General features: G+C 40.6%; 1 protein-coding gene across 3 annotated transcripts in view; it reads right to left on the bottom strand.

Annotated features, from left to right (window-relative positions):
* arhgap10 (Rho GTPase activating protein 10) overlaps window positions 1-15,308 on the bottom strand; it is an 80,371-nt gene that overhangs the window by 46,581 nt on the left and 18,482 nt on the right. For all 3 annotated transcript variants that reach the window (XM_015963780.3, XM_015963781.3, XM_070550074.1), the window contains exons 2-10: window positions 12,962-13,057; window positions 12,670-12,731; window positions 7,973-8,044; window positions 7,688-7,789; window positions 3,861-3,971; window positions 3,547-3,651; window positions 3,061-3,190; window positions 327-433; window positions 108-202 (exon numbers count right to left, since the gene is read on the bottom strand). In XM_015963780.3, the coding sequence (XP_015819266.1) occupies window positions 108-202; window positions 327-433; window positions 3,061-3,190; window positions 3,547-3,651; window positions 3,861-3,971; window positions 7,688-7,789; window positions 7,973-8,044; window positions 12,670-12,731; window positions 12,962-13,057 (880 nt within the window). The remainder of the gene's footprint in view (window positions 1-107; window positions 203-326; window positions 434-3,060; window positions 3,191-3,546; window positions 3,652-3,860; window positions 3,972-7,687; window positions 7,790-7,972; window positions 8,045-12,669; window positions 12,732-12,961; window positions 13,058-15,308) is intronic.

Raw genomic sequence — 15,308 nt, forward strand, 5'->3', positions numbered from 1 at the left:
TACTCAGTGGCCCTAATCTGCTGTCATACTTGTGAGATGTAGTGAAACTACAAAATGTAAAGGTTTGGTTGTTTTTATGTTTTAAACAGGGTGAAGCGCCACCGTACCGATCTGTTATTTCCAGGTCAAAGCAGAATCTCCTGTCCAACATGTCGGTCGTTTTACGGAGACACGATTTGAGAGTGATGGACTCTGTCTCACCCTGAAAAAAGAAATGTTTACATTTCACATTCAGAATATTGTTGGCGATGAGAACATAATCAACAGGGATAAATAACATGTATGGCATTAGCAAGGCTCAGCGGTGCACGTTTGCAACTACTCACAATCTTTCCACCTGATCTGTGGTCAAATGTCACCATGTGCAGGATCTTCTGCTCTTTGACAAATGTGCAGTAGCGCTTCACCCAGCTTGAACCAAAAGGAGGTGGTCCTAGACAAACGACACAGCATGAACATCAAACATACCCATAAAATTTAGACCAACAGTAGATGGGTCTGGCCACACTCCATTGTAGTCTCAGCAGGTCTACTACTGGCTTGAACAAATGTAGATTTGACCAATTACAGCCCTCTGTTTGTGCGGACACGTTGGGCATGCTTAGTGCCAGAGATGTGAAGTCCCTCTCCTGGGACTTCTTGTGCTGCTAAACATTTTTGCCTGCCCTCCCCCTGCCACATTTGGTCCTGGGGTCCCCGCGCTCTGGCTTGGAGCCCCTTCGTCTTCTGCACATCTTTGGGGGGCAGATCTGTGGTCATTCACACTCTCTATTGGACGCTCCTGAATAGTACAGTCGCCACTGACCACCCCTCCCCCTCCACTGCCTTCTCAGTGACAAAAGAGGAAGTGCTTAGGGTTTTCCGTAAGCAAAACACACGGAAATCCCCGGGCCCGGGCGGTGTCTCCCCCGCTACCCTGAGACACTGCGCAGAGGAACTGTCTCCAATCTTCACGGACATCTTTACCATCTCCTTGGAGTCCTGCCACGTTCCAGCCTGCTTTAAGCTGTCCACCATTGTCCCTGTCCCAAAGAAACCCCGTGTCACTGGACTGAATGATTACAGGCCTGTGGCGTTGACGTCTGTAGTCATGAAGTCTTTTGAGCGCCTGGTCCTCCCTCATCTCAAGTCCTTCACCTCCCCCCTCCTGGACCCTCTGCAGTTCGCATACAGAGCTAATAGGTCTGTAGACGACGCCATCAACCTGGCCCTCCATTTCATCCTGCAGCACCTGGACTCCCCGGGAACCTACGCTAGGATCCTGTTTGTGGACTTCAGCTCTGCGTTCAACACCATCCTCCCTGCTCTGCTCCAGAACAAGCTCTCCATGCTCAACATACCCAATTCAACCTGCAGGTGGATCACTGACTTCCTGATGGACCGAAGGCAGTGCGTGCGGCTGGGAAAGAATGTTTCCACCATTCAGACAATTAGCACAGGATCCCCACAGGGCTGTGTACTTTCTCCTCTGCTCTTCTCCCTGTACACCAACTGCTGCACCTCGAGCCATGACTCCGTTAAACTGATCAAGTTTGCGGACGACACCACCCTCATCGGGCTCATCTCTGACGGTGATGAGTCCGCCTACAGGAGGGAGGTGGATCGGCTGGTGTCCTGGTGCAGCAGCAACAACCTGGAGCTCAATGCTCAGAAGACAGTGGAGATGATCGTGGACTTCAGGAAAGTCACAGCCCCATCTCTCCCCCTCGTCCTGACTGACTCCCCCGTCACCACTGTGGACTCCTTCCGCTTCCTCGGAACCACCATCACACATGATCTTAGGTGGGAGCCATCCATCAGCTCCCTGCTCAAAAAGGCCCAGCAGAGGATGTACTTTCTGCGGCAGTTGAAAAAGGCCAAGCTGCCGGCCCAGATGATGGTGCAGTTTTACACCGCCATCATTGAGTCCATCCTCACCTCCTCCATTGCTGTGTGGTACGCTGGAGCCACAGTGAGGGACAAACATAAGACTGCAGCGCATTGTGCGCTCCGCTGAGAAGGTGATTGGCTGCAGCCTTCCATCTCTCCAGGACCTGTACATCTCCAGAACTCGGGGGCGTGCAGGCCGGATAGCAGCTGACCCTTCTCACCCGGGACACAGACTTTTTGAGCCGCTTCCCTCAGGCAGGAGGTTACGGTCCATCCGGACCAGAACCTCCCGCCATAAGAACAGCTTCTTTCCATCTGCCGTTAGACTTGTGAATAGATTATAAATACACAACCATGTTCGTCTGCTGTACTTGACATAACGTCACGTTATCTGCCATGTTACCATTACCTGCCTTTTTTTTATAGCTGAATGTTTTATGCTAGTTTTATTATATTTTATTCTACTTATTCTATTTTTGAAATTTATTATTCATGTTACATGTAGCACATTAGTACCGAAGCAAGTTCCTAGTTTGTGAACTGCTTGTTCACTGACAATGGCAATAAACCTTTTCTGATTCTGATTCCTATAGAGAAACAGTACATATACAAGCACGTGTATGTACACACACAGGTGCTCACATGATGCTCTCATAGGTATGGACTTGGGCATTTTCAACACATGTCTTAAGGCTGTGGTTGGTACTTAATGCACTGTGATTTATTATCGTTTGATCGTTCAGTAAAACAATGTTGATTTTATATTTCCTCATCAGGTTGACGCAGTGATGGCTTGCTCTTGTTGTATAGTTGTGTGTCCCTTTTTTTGGTTGGTTGGTTTTCTCTTTCTGCAGGTCTAGAAGCAGACTCTTGTTCATCACTGATTGTTTATTTTTGTGGATTGTATTTTTTTGCATTGTTTGCTGCTCTTAATGGTCCTAGTTCTGCCCAATTGCATGCAGAGACAGTTTGAAAGACAACCGTAGATCTGGCCCTACGATTTGTCAATGGATTGTGGCCAGACTGTTTATTTACATATATAGGACTTGCAGGGCTTCATCGGACATCCTCATGATCAAATCTCTTTGATAAGATACTAGAGCAGCAGCAGCTCAGGATGTAGAGCGAGTGATCCTATACAAGTGTGAGTCATTTATCATGCAGAACAACAATAGTATATCTAAGCCTTACGTTTTTCTTGTACATAGAGGTAGCCTTCAAAACTAATAGGGCTGGTCTGTCTGTATACTTGGGGTGTCTCACTAAACCTTTTCATCAGATATGCCACCTCAGATCGTGTGCCCTCGAATCGACTCCTCGTCTGGAAGAGAGAGAGAGAGAGCAAACACACACTCCAGGAAGTGAATTTTTAATCCACTTTAAGGCGACCTTTCAAAACAAAGGCTTCTGACTAAAACAGGCTTATGGACTTCAACAGAAAAGCCCATTATCTTTATGAAATGAGTTTAATATTAGGCAGAAGTGCAAAATGCAAGGATGCAATTAAAGATAAATCAGTGCAATGAATAAATATTTTTAGAAAGTAAAAAATCCAGCATGCTCTCCAAAATTTGACAGTAAAAATTCAAGCAGACATAACTAGTAGACCTGAAACTGACAATTTAAAACAACTGATCTAATTATAAATATGATTAAAAAAACAAGAACTTTTCTTACATTCTGAATATTGATCTGCAGTGCTCTTTTATAATGATCAAAGTCCTTGGCAAGCTCATAACCTTGGTGATAAAAGGTGAATAAAGTCTGAAAGAAAGCCAGCATCTAAAAAGAACAAAACAAAAATAGTTTTGTAATTGTAAGGTCCGAAGAGAAGAGAAGAAACAATGCTGATGCATCAGTACAGAAATTCTACAATGTCAATGTTTTGTGCATGCAAAACCCATTTAAAGCTTTTTACTACGAGATGCACAGAAGATTTTTAACATTTACTTTAAAACAATACTCCTTTGATCGTATCCATGGTTACTCACCGGTTCCACACACTCAAACTTTTTTTTTTCTTGGATATCTTGCAGCTTACACACATAATTAAGTGACTCCCCCTGAAAGGCCTGTCTTAGGGTTTCCACCTGGACATCGGCCTGGAGAGGTGGAGAACACACAGCAGGATAATTATAGCCACAGAGAGGTGTGCTGACAAAGACACTCAAACATGCAGTTGGAAAATTACATTACTATAAAAATCTATGGTTAGTAAACTTGATTTAAATAATATGTTTGAGTAACAAACTGGTCTCTGACGGCTGCATAAAACGCATATCCTCCATCTTTTGATCCTTGATTTGGATTTTATTTATGCCACACACTTGCACATGAAACACGAAAGAAAAGTAAATAATTAAAAGGTGCAAAAGAAGAGGAAGACCAAAAGACGACAAATTCCTCTTCAAGAAAAAGGAAAGACAGCAACAGTCCAGGTCAAGGTGAACTCAATCACAAAAAACCCCCACAGGGATGAGAGGTTCAACCACACACAGAAAACGTCCTCCAGGAGAAGAGACTGACCCTTTCAGATTATTTTGTTTGTGCTATTGTTTGTTTTGTTGTGCGAGCATTAAAGCAAACAAAACAAACACTTGTTTCATGTTTTTTTACATAACCTATTATCTCAGTAAAAGCTGTTCATTGTTGTTAAGGAAGTGTTTCTATATATTTTTTGAAATTTCATAAATGTCAAAACCCATAAAATAACAGGTCAGCAAATAACGACACTGAAACTTTGCTCCTCTAAAGCAGCATTAAGACGAATAAAGTCTTACCTACTCACCCACATTTTAACGTGTTTATAATGCTATTCAGAGAGCTGACATAGCAGCAGATGGAGTTTATGGCTAAGGACTGTCAGAAAATCTCTTGGACTTCATGTTAAAGTGTGATAGAAGTCATTTATTATGAGAGTCAGAGAGAGCAGAGCAGCCTAAAAGACTAATGTTCGTAGATTTAAAGCTACAGTGTTAAATCAGCAAAACAAGCTTGCATTAAACATTCAGTCAAATTCAAGCTCTTTTCAAGCATTATCAAGGTTAATATTAGAATTTTTCAAGCACCACGCTTCTGAGATAAATTCAATTCAATTCAAAGATACTTTATTAATCCCAGAGGGAAATTAGAGTTTCAGTACACACAATTCTGAGATCAGACATGCATACGTGGACATAGACACATGACAAGAACTGGTGACTGTGGTCATTCGCAACCCGAGTCGCGCTACCTTAAAGGTAATCAGAGGGTTTATATAAGGATTGAGTCAGGTGCAGGAAAAAAAAGGCACTTCAGAGTTGCCCTCCACAGAGAGGGCAGCTTTGCTATGCAAAAAAAAACCCCACCTCAGACAGAAATGCAACGGACTTCAGACATTACACAACAAAAGTGTCCACTAGGTGGGGAGGTAGGGGTGGGGACTCTCCTCACATCAGTGCATGCAGCTGCAATGAGCAGCGCTCGTCACCTCCGTTTGGACAGGGGAAGGAGGAAATTGGGTTACAGTGACACAGTGACTCCTGGAAACGGTTCCACGACCTTCACCGGTCTCAGTCCCGCCCAGGCTGGGATAGGGAGACAGAGTTGCCATGGCGACGACAGCATTCCACATTTCTTCTTAGGGGGGGTAAACACTTCAGCCTCACAGGCTCGAGGGCACCAGATTCAGATAAGAACTTGTTTTGGGGCCAGACAGAGATAATTTCATCTCTGTCTTAAAGTTCTGTTGATCTCCAACCCCTCTCGATCCAATAATGGCGTAAATTAATCTATCCCAACCGTGCTGACCTGTCAACTCTCTCTTTGATCAAATCCACCTTCTTTGCCAGAGTCTGAATCTCAGCCAAAGTTCCAAGCTTACGACTCATCTCGACAATTATATGAGTTTGTGTCCTCACAGCGCGGTGTAATCCGTCCCTGAGCTCCAGGATTGAGCCAATATTCCTCGACAGCTCATTAATTTTCCGGTAAGCCAGGTAACCACTCAGACCAAACAGCACGAAACCGGACACCAATACCACAAATATCCAGACGTCTTCAGAATCCTCTACAGACAGTTGAGAGGGACAGACCAGGTTCCACTGTTTCCAGGAGTCCATGATAGGCCCAGCTGGCTCTGTCCCAGAGGGGCATCCGGGAGCCCCTTCTCCCGTTATCATCGTTGAAAAAATGTTGTCTATCGCGTTGAGAGACCAACTGACCAGGTCCATTTTTAATCATTTCCAGTTTCCAGAAAAAATGCAGAAGTGCCGTACATCAAAAGACAGACAGAGCCTTGGGATTAGATAGGGAGGAGAGGAGGAAAAAAGCGTCTGTACTCTCCAAGAGCCGGAAGAACAATACATAAGAACTCAAGAGAACAGTTCTACCTCACTATCATATGAAATGATTTATTACTGTTCACAGGATCAAAAATCAGGCCTGATCACATGATTTTAAATGGTCAGAATTAGATGGAAAAGATTGGATATATAACCTTATAATGCAAATAGCATGTAAATTTATCCTGAAAATGAGATTTGCAAAACGTAACCACAATGGCCTAGTTTAAATTTTTAACAGGTCTGCATTAAGTTCTAGTCTGTCACCTTAAAACCAAACACTGTTCTCCCAGTTCAGCAGCAACTCGGACAAAAACATGCAGCCAGCTGAAACTGAGACATGCTTTAAAAACAATTGCTTACAAACAGCAACAAGATCACAAGTAGGATAGCAATAATCACACTGGTTTGCTGTAGCAAACGTTGGGTTTTGCACTGGAGCCGCAGTATGAGCTACTTTTTTGTCACCATTTGACACACGCAGCTCTCAGTCCCAAAGTAGAGCTTTCACTCACGCGACTAGTATAGCAGTTTGCTAGGTGGAGTGTGCTGCTCACACACCGGTGTTACAGAAAGGAGCTGACCCACTCAGGGAAGGTTTGACTTTTCTCGTTAAACTATCTGGATTGATCTTAAATGCAAAAATGTGCACTTTTATTCTCAAGCATTTGCAAAGACCTAAAGGTGTGGAACACTGAAAAAACATTTTTTAATGATTGGTCACTGAGCTTTTCATGCAGGCTGAACATGAAAAAAACAACGCTACACCTATCTCATACATTAGCTTCTGATAGACAGTAGACCGTAAAATACTAGGCTTTTTAAAAGCCCGACTGATCTACGTCACACTGTTATTTAACATTCATGGACTCATCTTATTTTGATTTGCGACGTTTTAGTTTTAGTGTACATAAACAGAAGAGCACCCCTCAGCTGGTAGAAGCTAACTGTTAGCATTAGCAACGCTGCCACATGGCAGAACTCCTTCGGACTCGTGTTATTTGTGGCGATAAAACACTGATGGATTTCTAGCACCCGTACAAACCCTGTAGTGTCTCGTTTACTTGAGCAATGCACATTCCCATGTCAGGGGGAAGCGGACCGGGATGATAGCCGATGGTAGGGGGGAGAGTTCTGTGAGTCTGTGTTTAAAAGTAATCTTGTTTTGCAGATTTGCTATTGTAGCTTCCAGAGTCCCAAACACAAGAACACACAGAAGCCTTGTTTAATAAAAGGCTGCTGAATTCTCACCAACAGCTGCTTAAGCCACTACCGCTCTCGGTGGCATAGCGCCAAAAAAAGAAAAAGAAAACATTTCCTTTTTAAGAAGAGATGTAAACCACTGACCACGAGACTGTTTACCAGGTGTAGCAAACTAGCCACTTCCTTACCGCCCTCCCAAACACAGAAACACATGAAACAAAGATTGCTGCTCATCTTTCTGTCATAAATATAAGGTTATGTGTGCGTTTCGTGTCCATCTGAGAGCTAAATACCTCTTGTAGCTGTGGCTCTTTCTTCTTTGCAGACATATTTAAAAGCTTTTCCAGGGAGCTGTAGTATTTCTCCGTTTCTTTGTCGTACTTTTTTCTTTCCGTCTTAAAAAGAATAAATTGAAAAGAAAAAATAAATATTATTTTGAAGGTGAATAAAAAGTTACAATTAGATGGCAAACATTTTTCTAGTGCTAAAACAAACACATATAAATGATTAACATACACCAAACACCTCAGTAGCGCTATTGAACACACGGAGTAAAAAAATGAACAATCATACATTACCCTCACTGCACCGATCTGCTCTTTCCTGAACTTCTCCAGAGGTTTCATTAAAGTTTCTGTGATGTTTCTCATCTAAAGGGAAGGTAGATGCAGTTACTTTCATCTCAGTGAAGACCATTAATATTTTATATCCTTAGTAATGAATGCTTGTTTTGTGGAGCTTTTTGGTTGTGGGGTGCTTTACTGTGATTGACCCTAGACTAGACTCTCTTTGAGCTTTAGATGCTCTCAATGTGAAGTTTTAAAGTTAGAAATGAACTGGATGACTTTGAACAATGTGCAACAATATTGTAACTCCATTGGCATCAATTGCAAAATCCCATTAAAGTCCCATAGCATGCATAAACCACATCTTCAGACACAGTTTCTGCAGTAAATTCCAACCAAACCCTTTAAAACAAAGTGACTGAATTCACAAAAAGCAAGAAAATGTGATGAAAGTGGAAACCAACTAAACTGTGGGCTGACTTGTTTATGAGTTTCTTGTTTAGCTGCTGTGTAAAAATGCACAACTTGAAACGTGATTTTAGGACGCAGGTTAATGCCTGTGTAGTAACACCAGTGTAGTCATTCTCTCTCTCCTGATAATAACTTTTTGCTTTCCTTGACGTTGGATGTGCTACTACTAGTTTACCCGTTTAATTATAGATCCACTAGGATAAATACAATAAAGTTTATCTTTCACCAAATAGAATATTTACTAAGACATCACAATGTAACTGTAGACACATTACTTGTCTTTACTTGTCTTTGTCTTTGTCTCTGTGTGTGTGTGTGTGCCTCTGTGTCTGTGTGTGTGTCTGTGTCTGTGTCTGTGTGTGTGTGTGTGTGTGTGTGTGTGTGTGTGTGTGTGTGTGTGTGCGTGCGTGCGTGCGTGTGTGTGTGTGTTCTGTCTTCTCGATCCCCAGTGAGTCGTGGAGGATGGCTGCTTATACTGAGCCAGGATTCTCTGGAGGTTTCTTCCTGTTAAAAGGGAGTTTTCCTCTCCACTGTCGCTTTATGCTTGCTTAGTATGAGGATTGCTGTATAGTCACTGACACTAGTTAGTGACGTGATGCAATTTGCTGGGTTCCTTATATAGGAAACATTATTTCTGACTGGCTTAATGAACTGACCTGAATTGGAATGTTTATTATGTGAAGTGCCTTTAGACGACTCTTGTCGTGATTTGGCGCTATATAAATAAACTTGAATTGAATTGAATAGTCCTCCTGTGGTGTTTCTGCTGTGCTGTCAGCAGGACATGTCTGTGCATGCATCCCCTTTTCCCTTACTTTGCACTGTGATGTCATTGCACTATGCCGAGGAGTGCTTACCACCTTGGTGTAAGCCTAGCGAAACAGTGATCAACTAATGATGGGTTCTCATCCTAACCTCAGACTCTACACACAGATATTACAGGAAGATAGTCATTTACACAGTGACGTGAGGCACTGTAAACTGTGCATCACAATTTGAGGGACTATGCCAGGTCACATACCTATTCAAATTTCTAAAGTCTTTAAATGCCTGCTTTTAAATTTTAATTTTCTACTGGAGGTGTGACTGCTGCAGCATTTAAAACAGCAGACTTTGATACTGCTTGTTGAGTAACAAGCCAGTTTATGGGTTTGAGCAGCTCATTGCTGCTCATAACATATATGGTGTTATTTAAAGATTGTGCGTAATAACTCCAGCCATCTGTGCAGTCACTCCCAGGCAGGGTGACACTGACCCTGAAGCAGCCACAAGCAGAGGAACAGTTTCTATAATATACCAACTAGGAAACCGAGTCTACTGAAAGATGTGGATTCAAAGTGAGTTAGCAAGAAACTTATGTGAATGTTTTCTAAGGAATCAGGATGGATGATCACATAAACTCGGTCGAATGCAAAAGCCAAGCAACTGAAAGCCATTTGGAAAAAAACTGGTCAACACCGACAAGAATCAGATGCTAAGGAAAGATGGTTGTTTATTTGCATAATTGTTAGGGATGTTTCGATAATTTATTTTTTTATTTTTTGCTCCCAATCAGAGTCCGAGTCATTTGGTTTTGAGTACCGCATTGACCCCAATAAAGGACGACCCCGATTATAAGACGAACCCCTCTTTCCAAGACTGATCTTCAGAAGAAAAAAAAAAACACTTTAAATAAACTACTTTTCATCAAAAATCGATAACTAATAATGAGCAAAAATTCAACATTAAAGCAAACTATTAGAACTTTGCTGGCATGTGAAATCAAAAGTTTAATGAGGCTTTTATTCAGACACCCTCTGCCTCGCTGTACTCACTCACTCTCATGCTGCTGCGGGGTGTACCATCAGATCACTACACCTGCCGGCTCCTCCCACTGAACGTCATCCTCACTGACAATGCATGCATGCAATGTTTGACGCCTCTGCTACCTAACCACCGTCATCTTAAAATTTGCATAACTCTGCCTTATAGCTTGTTAACTTGCCCCACTTTCGGTCCACTCTGCTCCGGACCTCTCGTCTCCATTTTTTTCTCCTGTTGAGAGCATACAGTCTGGCGCTCTCTACTGTTTCAGCCATGTAATGACCCCCCAGACAAATAGCGTGTGAAAGCTCAGACCCCGATTATAAAACAACCACAGATTTTAAAATTATTTTCAATGAAAAAAAACCTTGTCCTATATTCTGGTCAATACGGTATTTGCAAACACCGAGTCCTGATCCGATACTTTAGAAATGCACAAAATTAAGAAAAAAAGTGTAAGAAATATGCAGCTTTTGCAGAATTTTTGCTGTCTGTAGACAATTTCTGTTTAATAATTTTTTTTTTTTTTTACGTATGTTTCAGAGTTGGCTATGTTTTTCTCCGAGTTGCTGCGATGAACTGAGTTAGTTTTTTTAAGGTGGTGTATCAGAGTTGATGTGTTGAACGCAGCACTATCTTTACCACCAGGTTAAGAACCCAGTTTATACACGTGTCTATTATATTCCCTTTGCTGTCCTAAACAAATACAAACATTTTCTCTCTGCTGAGGCAACAAATAAACTCTGTATTAGCCTGCAAGCTAGCAGGTACATGTTTTGCTATCTGAATTCCTCAACTACCTTAAATTGCGGGACGTTATGCTGTTGTCATATGTAAAGCAATGAATATTGATGAAGAAGAACTTGTTCAAATTAGAAATAATCTTTCCGATTCCGATCTTTTGAAAATCACCTTATCGGGCCCGATTTCCAATCACGTGATTGGATCAGAGCGTACCTTATAATCGTGTTGTCATTTACAGTTAATTACTTATATATACCACATATAAGCATGAACTGTAGGAGAGACTGATTCAAAGCTATTTATGTAAATCAGGGCTGAGCAATATGGCCTAAAATCAATGTCACGATATATTAAGGATTTCACCTTGATAACAATAAATGGACGATAACTACAGGTATGCGCAAAAAAAAAGTTGTCCACTAGATGGGGCTGTCACACGTATTACATTAAGTCACATTTTTACATGACTCAAGGTGGTACAGCTTCTTAAAGTGACATGAATGTTGCCAACCTACAAACACCTTTTCATTTTTAATTATCAAATTTATTGAGATGGGAAAAATGATCTCGATAAGAGTCCGAAATTTTGATAACAATAAATTTTCGATTTATTGCCCAGCCCTAATGTAAATTTTAAAAAGCTGTTTGGGTTATAATTAATCATGGTACGAAGGTTTTCCTTTACTAAAAAAAATAATAATTGTGCACAGTTATATTTTAAAAATATTCCAACAGCATTATAAAATATTTTATATTTATATACAAGTTGTGGTGCTGCCATTTTTATCACACACGCAAAATATCTCATGAACCCGTGGATAACCTTGAATAAAATCAGTTATAATGTACATCTGCAGTTAATTAATTTTTGCTATCAGTACTAATCAAGATGGCCGAAACAGCTAATTGACATTCGCAAACACACAAATCTCAGTTATACAACATTTAACACAACACCCAGGTAAATATAGATCTGATCAGATGGAAATCAAATCCTTCTAATGGCTGGTCTAGCTAAACCTGATGTCTGATTGGGATAAAGCAGAAGATTTTACTTTCACTTTCACTAATTCTGCTTGTGTCAGATGATTAATTACACTTGTAGATAATTAATGGGGGTGCTGCCATGTGTGTAAATGCAGACAATTTTCTTTTCTTCCTGGGAGTGAGCAACAAAAAACACTCCTACAAACAAAAAGTAGGCTTCTGCTAAACTTTTGTCATGGTTCAGTTTAATTACTCGTGAGCCTAAATTTAACAGCAGACATAACAGATGGAATAAATGCCTCACCAAATTAGAAAAAGCAAAGTATTGCTTTTGCTATCCCACTTTTTTTTTGTAAACTTGTTTCTTGCTGAGTTGCATTTATTACAAAAGTACTTGTGGGAACTCAAGAAAAAAAATCACACAACCTTGCAAATCTAGTTTCTCTCTCTCTCTCTCTCTCTCTCTCTCTCTCTCTCTCTCTCTCTCTCTCTCTCTCTCTCTCTCTCTCTCTCTCTCTCTCTCTCTCTCTCTCTCTCTCTCTCTCTCTCTCTCTCTCTCTCTCTCTCTCTCTCTCTCTCTCTCTCTCTCTCTCTCTCTCTCTCTCTCTCTCTCACACACACACACACACACACACACACACACACACACACACACACGGTCCTTTCCTTCATGCAGAAGGCAGGTTTTGACTGGTCATTCTCACCATTAGTTCTCTTTGATCTTCTAAGTTTTTGAGGAATGAGGAGAACTCTTGTAAAGACTCATCTGTAGAAACAAAAAAAAAACAAAAAACAAACTTTAATGTTCAAAAAGGATTTAACTCACACACTGAGTAGTTTACCCGACAGCTCATGAGACCAGGCACTGTGATTACGAGTAAAGAGCTGTCCTAATTTACTGGTAGAGGAAAAAGAAGGTGTAAACAAAAATTTTAAGAGCACGTTTATATGCTGTGGTTACCTTTTCTTCACCTGAGGTAGAAAGTCCACACTTACCGATGCATCTCTCATCATCTGTTTTTGCATCGCCAATGTACTCAAAGTGGAACTCTCCAAGGCACTGGGCAAACTTCCGCTGCGCCATCCCAAGCTCTAAAAATAGATCAAATATAAAAATTAGAAAATAAAAATATTGAACGCAGATTTTAAATCAACTGCAAAGTATGTAAATGGGTAAATAAAGCAGAATCATAAAACAGTTGGTGTGCATCTTTTTTCGCTAGTGAAACCTTTTGAAATATGTTATTTGTAAGAAGCTTTAGATAAAAGCGTCTCCTAAATACATAAACGTAGAGTCGGGATGGACAATATATCGGCATCAATATCGGCCGATGTTAGTTATTTAACATATCGGTATCGGTTCAATAAATAAAACCGGGCCAATATTAATAACCAATATTTTTTCCATCTCGTCCCATTTGTTTGCCTGTTTCTGAGGGTGCGGGGGGTGATGTGTGACTGTTTAGTCATGCGAACAGTGAATGTAATCATCTCAGAATCATAAATGTGTGTGTTGTTTGTACATAATAACGTAAATTCAGCTTTAACAATTTTCATTTTATACAAAATCTGCTGATTTTAGACGCATTAATGTCAGTACATCAGTAAGTATTTGCAAATATCGGTTATCGGCCATAACAGTGATCTTAATATCGGATATCGGTCCAAAAATTTCATATCAGTGCATCACTAACGTAGACCTTGTGAATCATGTTTAATTTAGGTTGACTACATTGCAAACATTCTCTTTGTACTTTGATACATCCTGTTAAGCATCTATGTCTGTACCACCACAGTGGAATAAACCACAGGTGCAACTAAACTCAGTGTCTGTCTGCAAGTCAAACGTTGCCCAACGACAGCTTAAAGAAGAACAGTAAGCTTTACTGTAAGAACTTACAGCCCAGGAAAAGATAGATGATGAACATTATTTGCTTTAAATATCATGTTTATTGATCAACAAGTTTTAAAATACCTTTACACGACTTAAAATAAATTAAATAGTTTTGTGTCATGATCAATGTATTTTAATTTACATAACCTGTCAACCAGACCAAAATAACAGCTTCTAAAAAGGCTACCTCTGATTGTCTAGGATAAGTAAAGCTTATTGTAATCTTATTACATCATAAAATATAACATTACAGTGCTGGTGATAACATATGATCTGTACTGAATACCTAACATATGTTAGTACACTGAAAAAACGTAAATCTCTTATTTGAAAAAAAAAAAATCAGTTCTGCTATAATTTCTCTAACATTAACAATGACAAGGCAGAATTAGCCCAGACAGGAAATAACCGGGCACATGCACGTATTAGCCTTTTAAATAACAATGAATAGCTTTTATTGCAGCAACTGTCTAAACAATGCCTAAACAGATTTGTTCATTAAAACTGGTTTGTCTTTTTTTCTCTCTTCAACTCCAGTTGCTCCATCATCTAAGGTGTAAGTGAACACACACTTTGTATTTAAAGAGCAAGTCACCCCCAAATCACATTTTTTTGCTGATAAACTATATAAAGGAGTGTCTAACCGTGCTACAGACACATGTAGACAATAATTTGGCAGCTCAGTGGATCTTGGTTAAAATTCAAATATTCTGCCTACGACTGTCAGCGTTGCGCCGTCGTCAGGGAAAATTCTGCACTGTATCTGAATTTAAATCTGCCACTGCTATTGGCTAAGAGGTATGCTATGATGTCATCTGGTACATTATGATGTCATAATGGCATTGTGAGCCTGTGTGTGTATTTGTTAGCGGCTCCGCCCTCTCGCTCTGCCAAGCAACAGCATTTGTTGCATTTTTCAAACATGAAGTGGGAGTGAGGTAAGTTTCTTGTAGGGGGTGACTTGCTCTTTAATCTGCAACTCAGCTCACTGGGCAAACATTTGACTAGGGTTGGGCATCGTTTGAATATTTGAATAATTTTGGTTCTGATTCCAAATCGTTGTTTCGATTCCGGTTCCTAGCGATTCTTGATTCTGATTCTCTCAAGAGGCAAGGTCCAAAAACTTTACGTGTTTTAAATGAGCCAGCTAACCATAGGTCTTACTTGATAAAATAGTCTGAACTTCGTCTTCTTCCAGTCGGCGGACCGGTCGTTGAAATTAAGAACGGAATAATAAAATTTGAACGAGTCGGGAAAAACTGAAAATGAGTCCCTGTTTCAGTTGATACTCAATGCCGATACCCAACCCTACCTGAGGTGAGGGATGTTGAACAATCATTGTCTTAACATGAAAGAAAAGGGCACAAGTTTGACTTTAATCATCACCAATGGTCTCAAATCCATTTGCTAGTTCCATATCTATAAAATGAATACATACAAAAACATTGG

Source organism: Nothobranchius furzeri, chromosome 4, assembly GCF_043380555.1.
Source record: "Nothobranchius furzeri strain GRZ-AD chromosome 4, NfurGRZ-RIMD1, whole genome shotgun sequence".
NCBI classification, from domain to species: domain Eukaryota; kingdom Metazoa; phylum Chordata; class Actinopteri; order Cyprinodontiformes; family Nothobranchiidae; genus Nothobranchius; species Nothobranchius furzeri.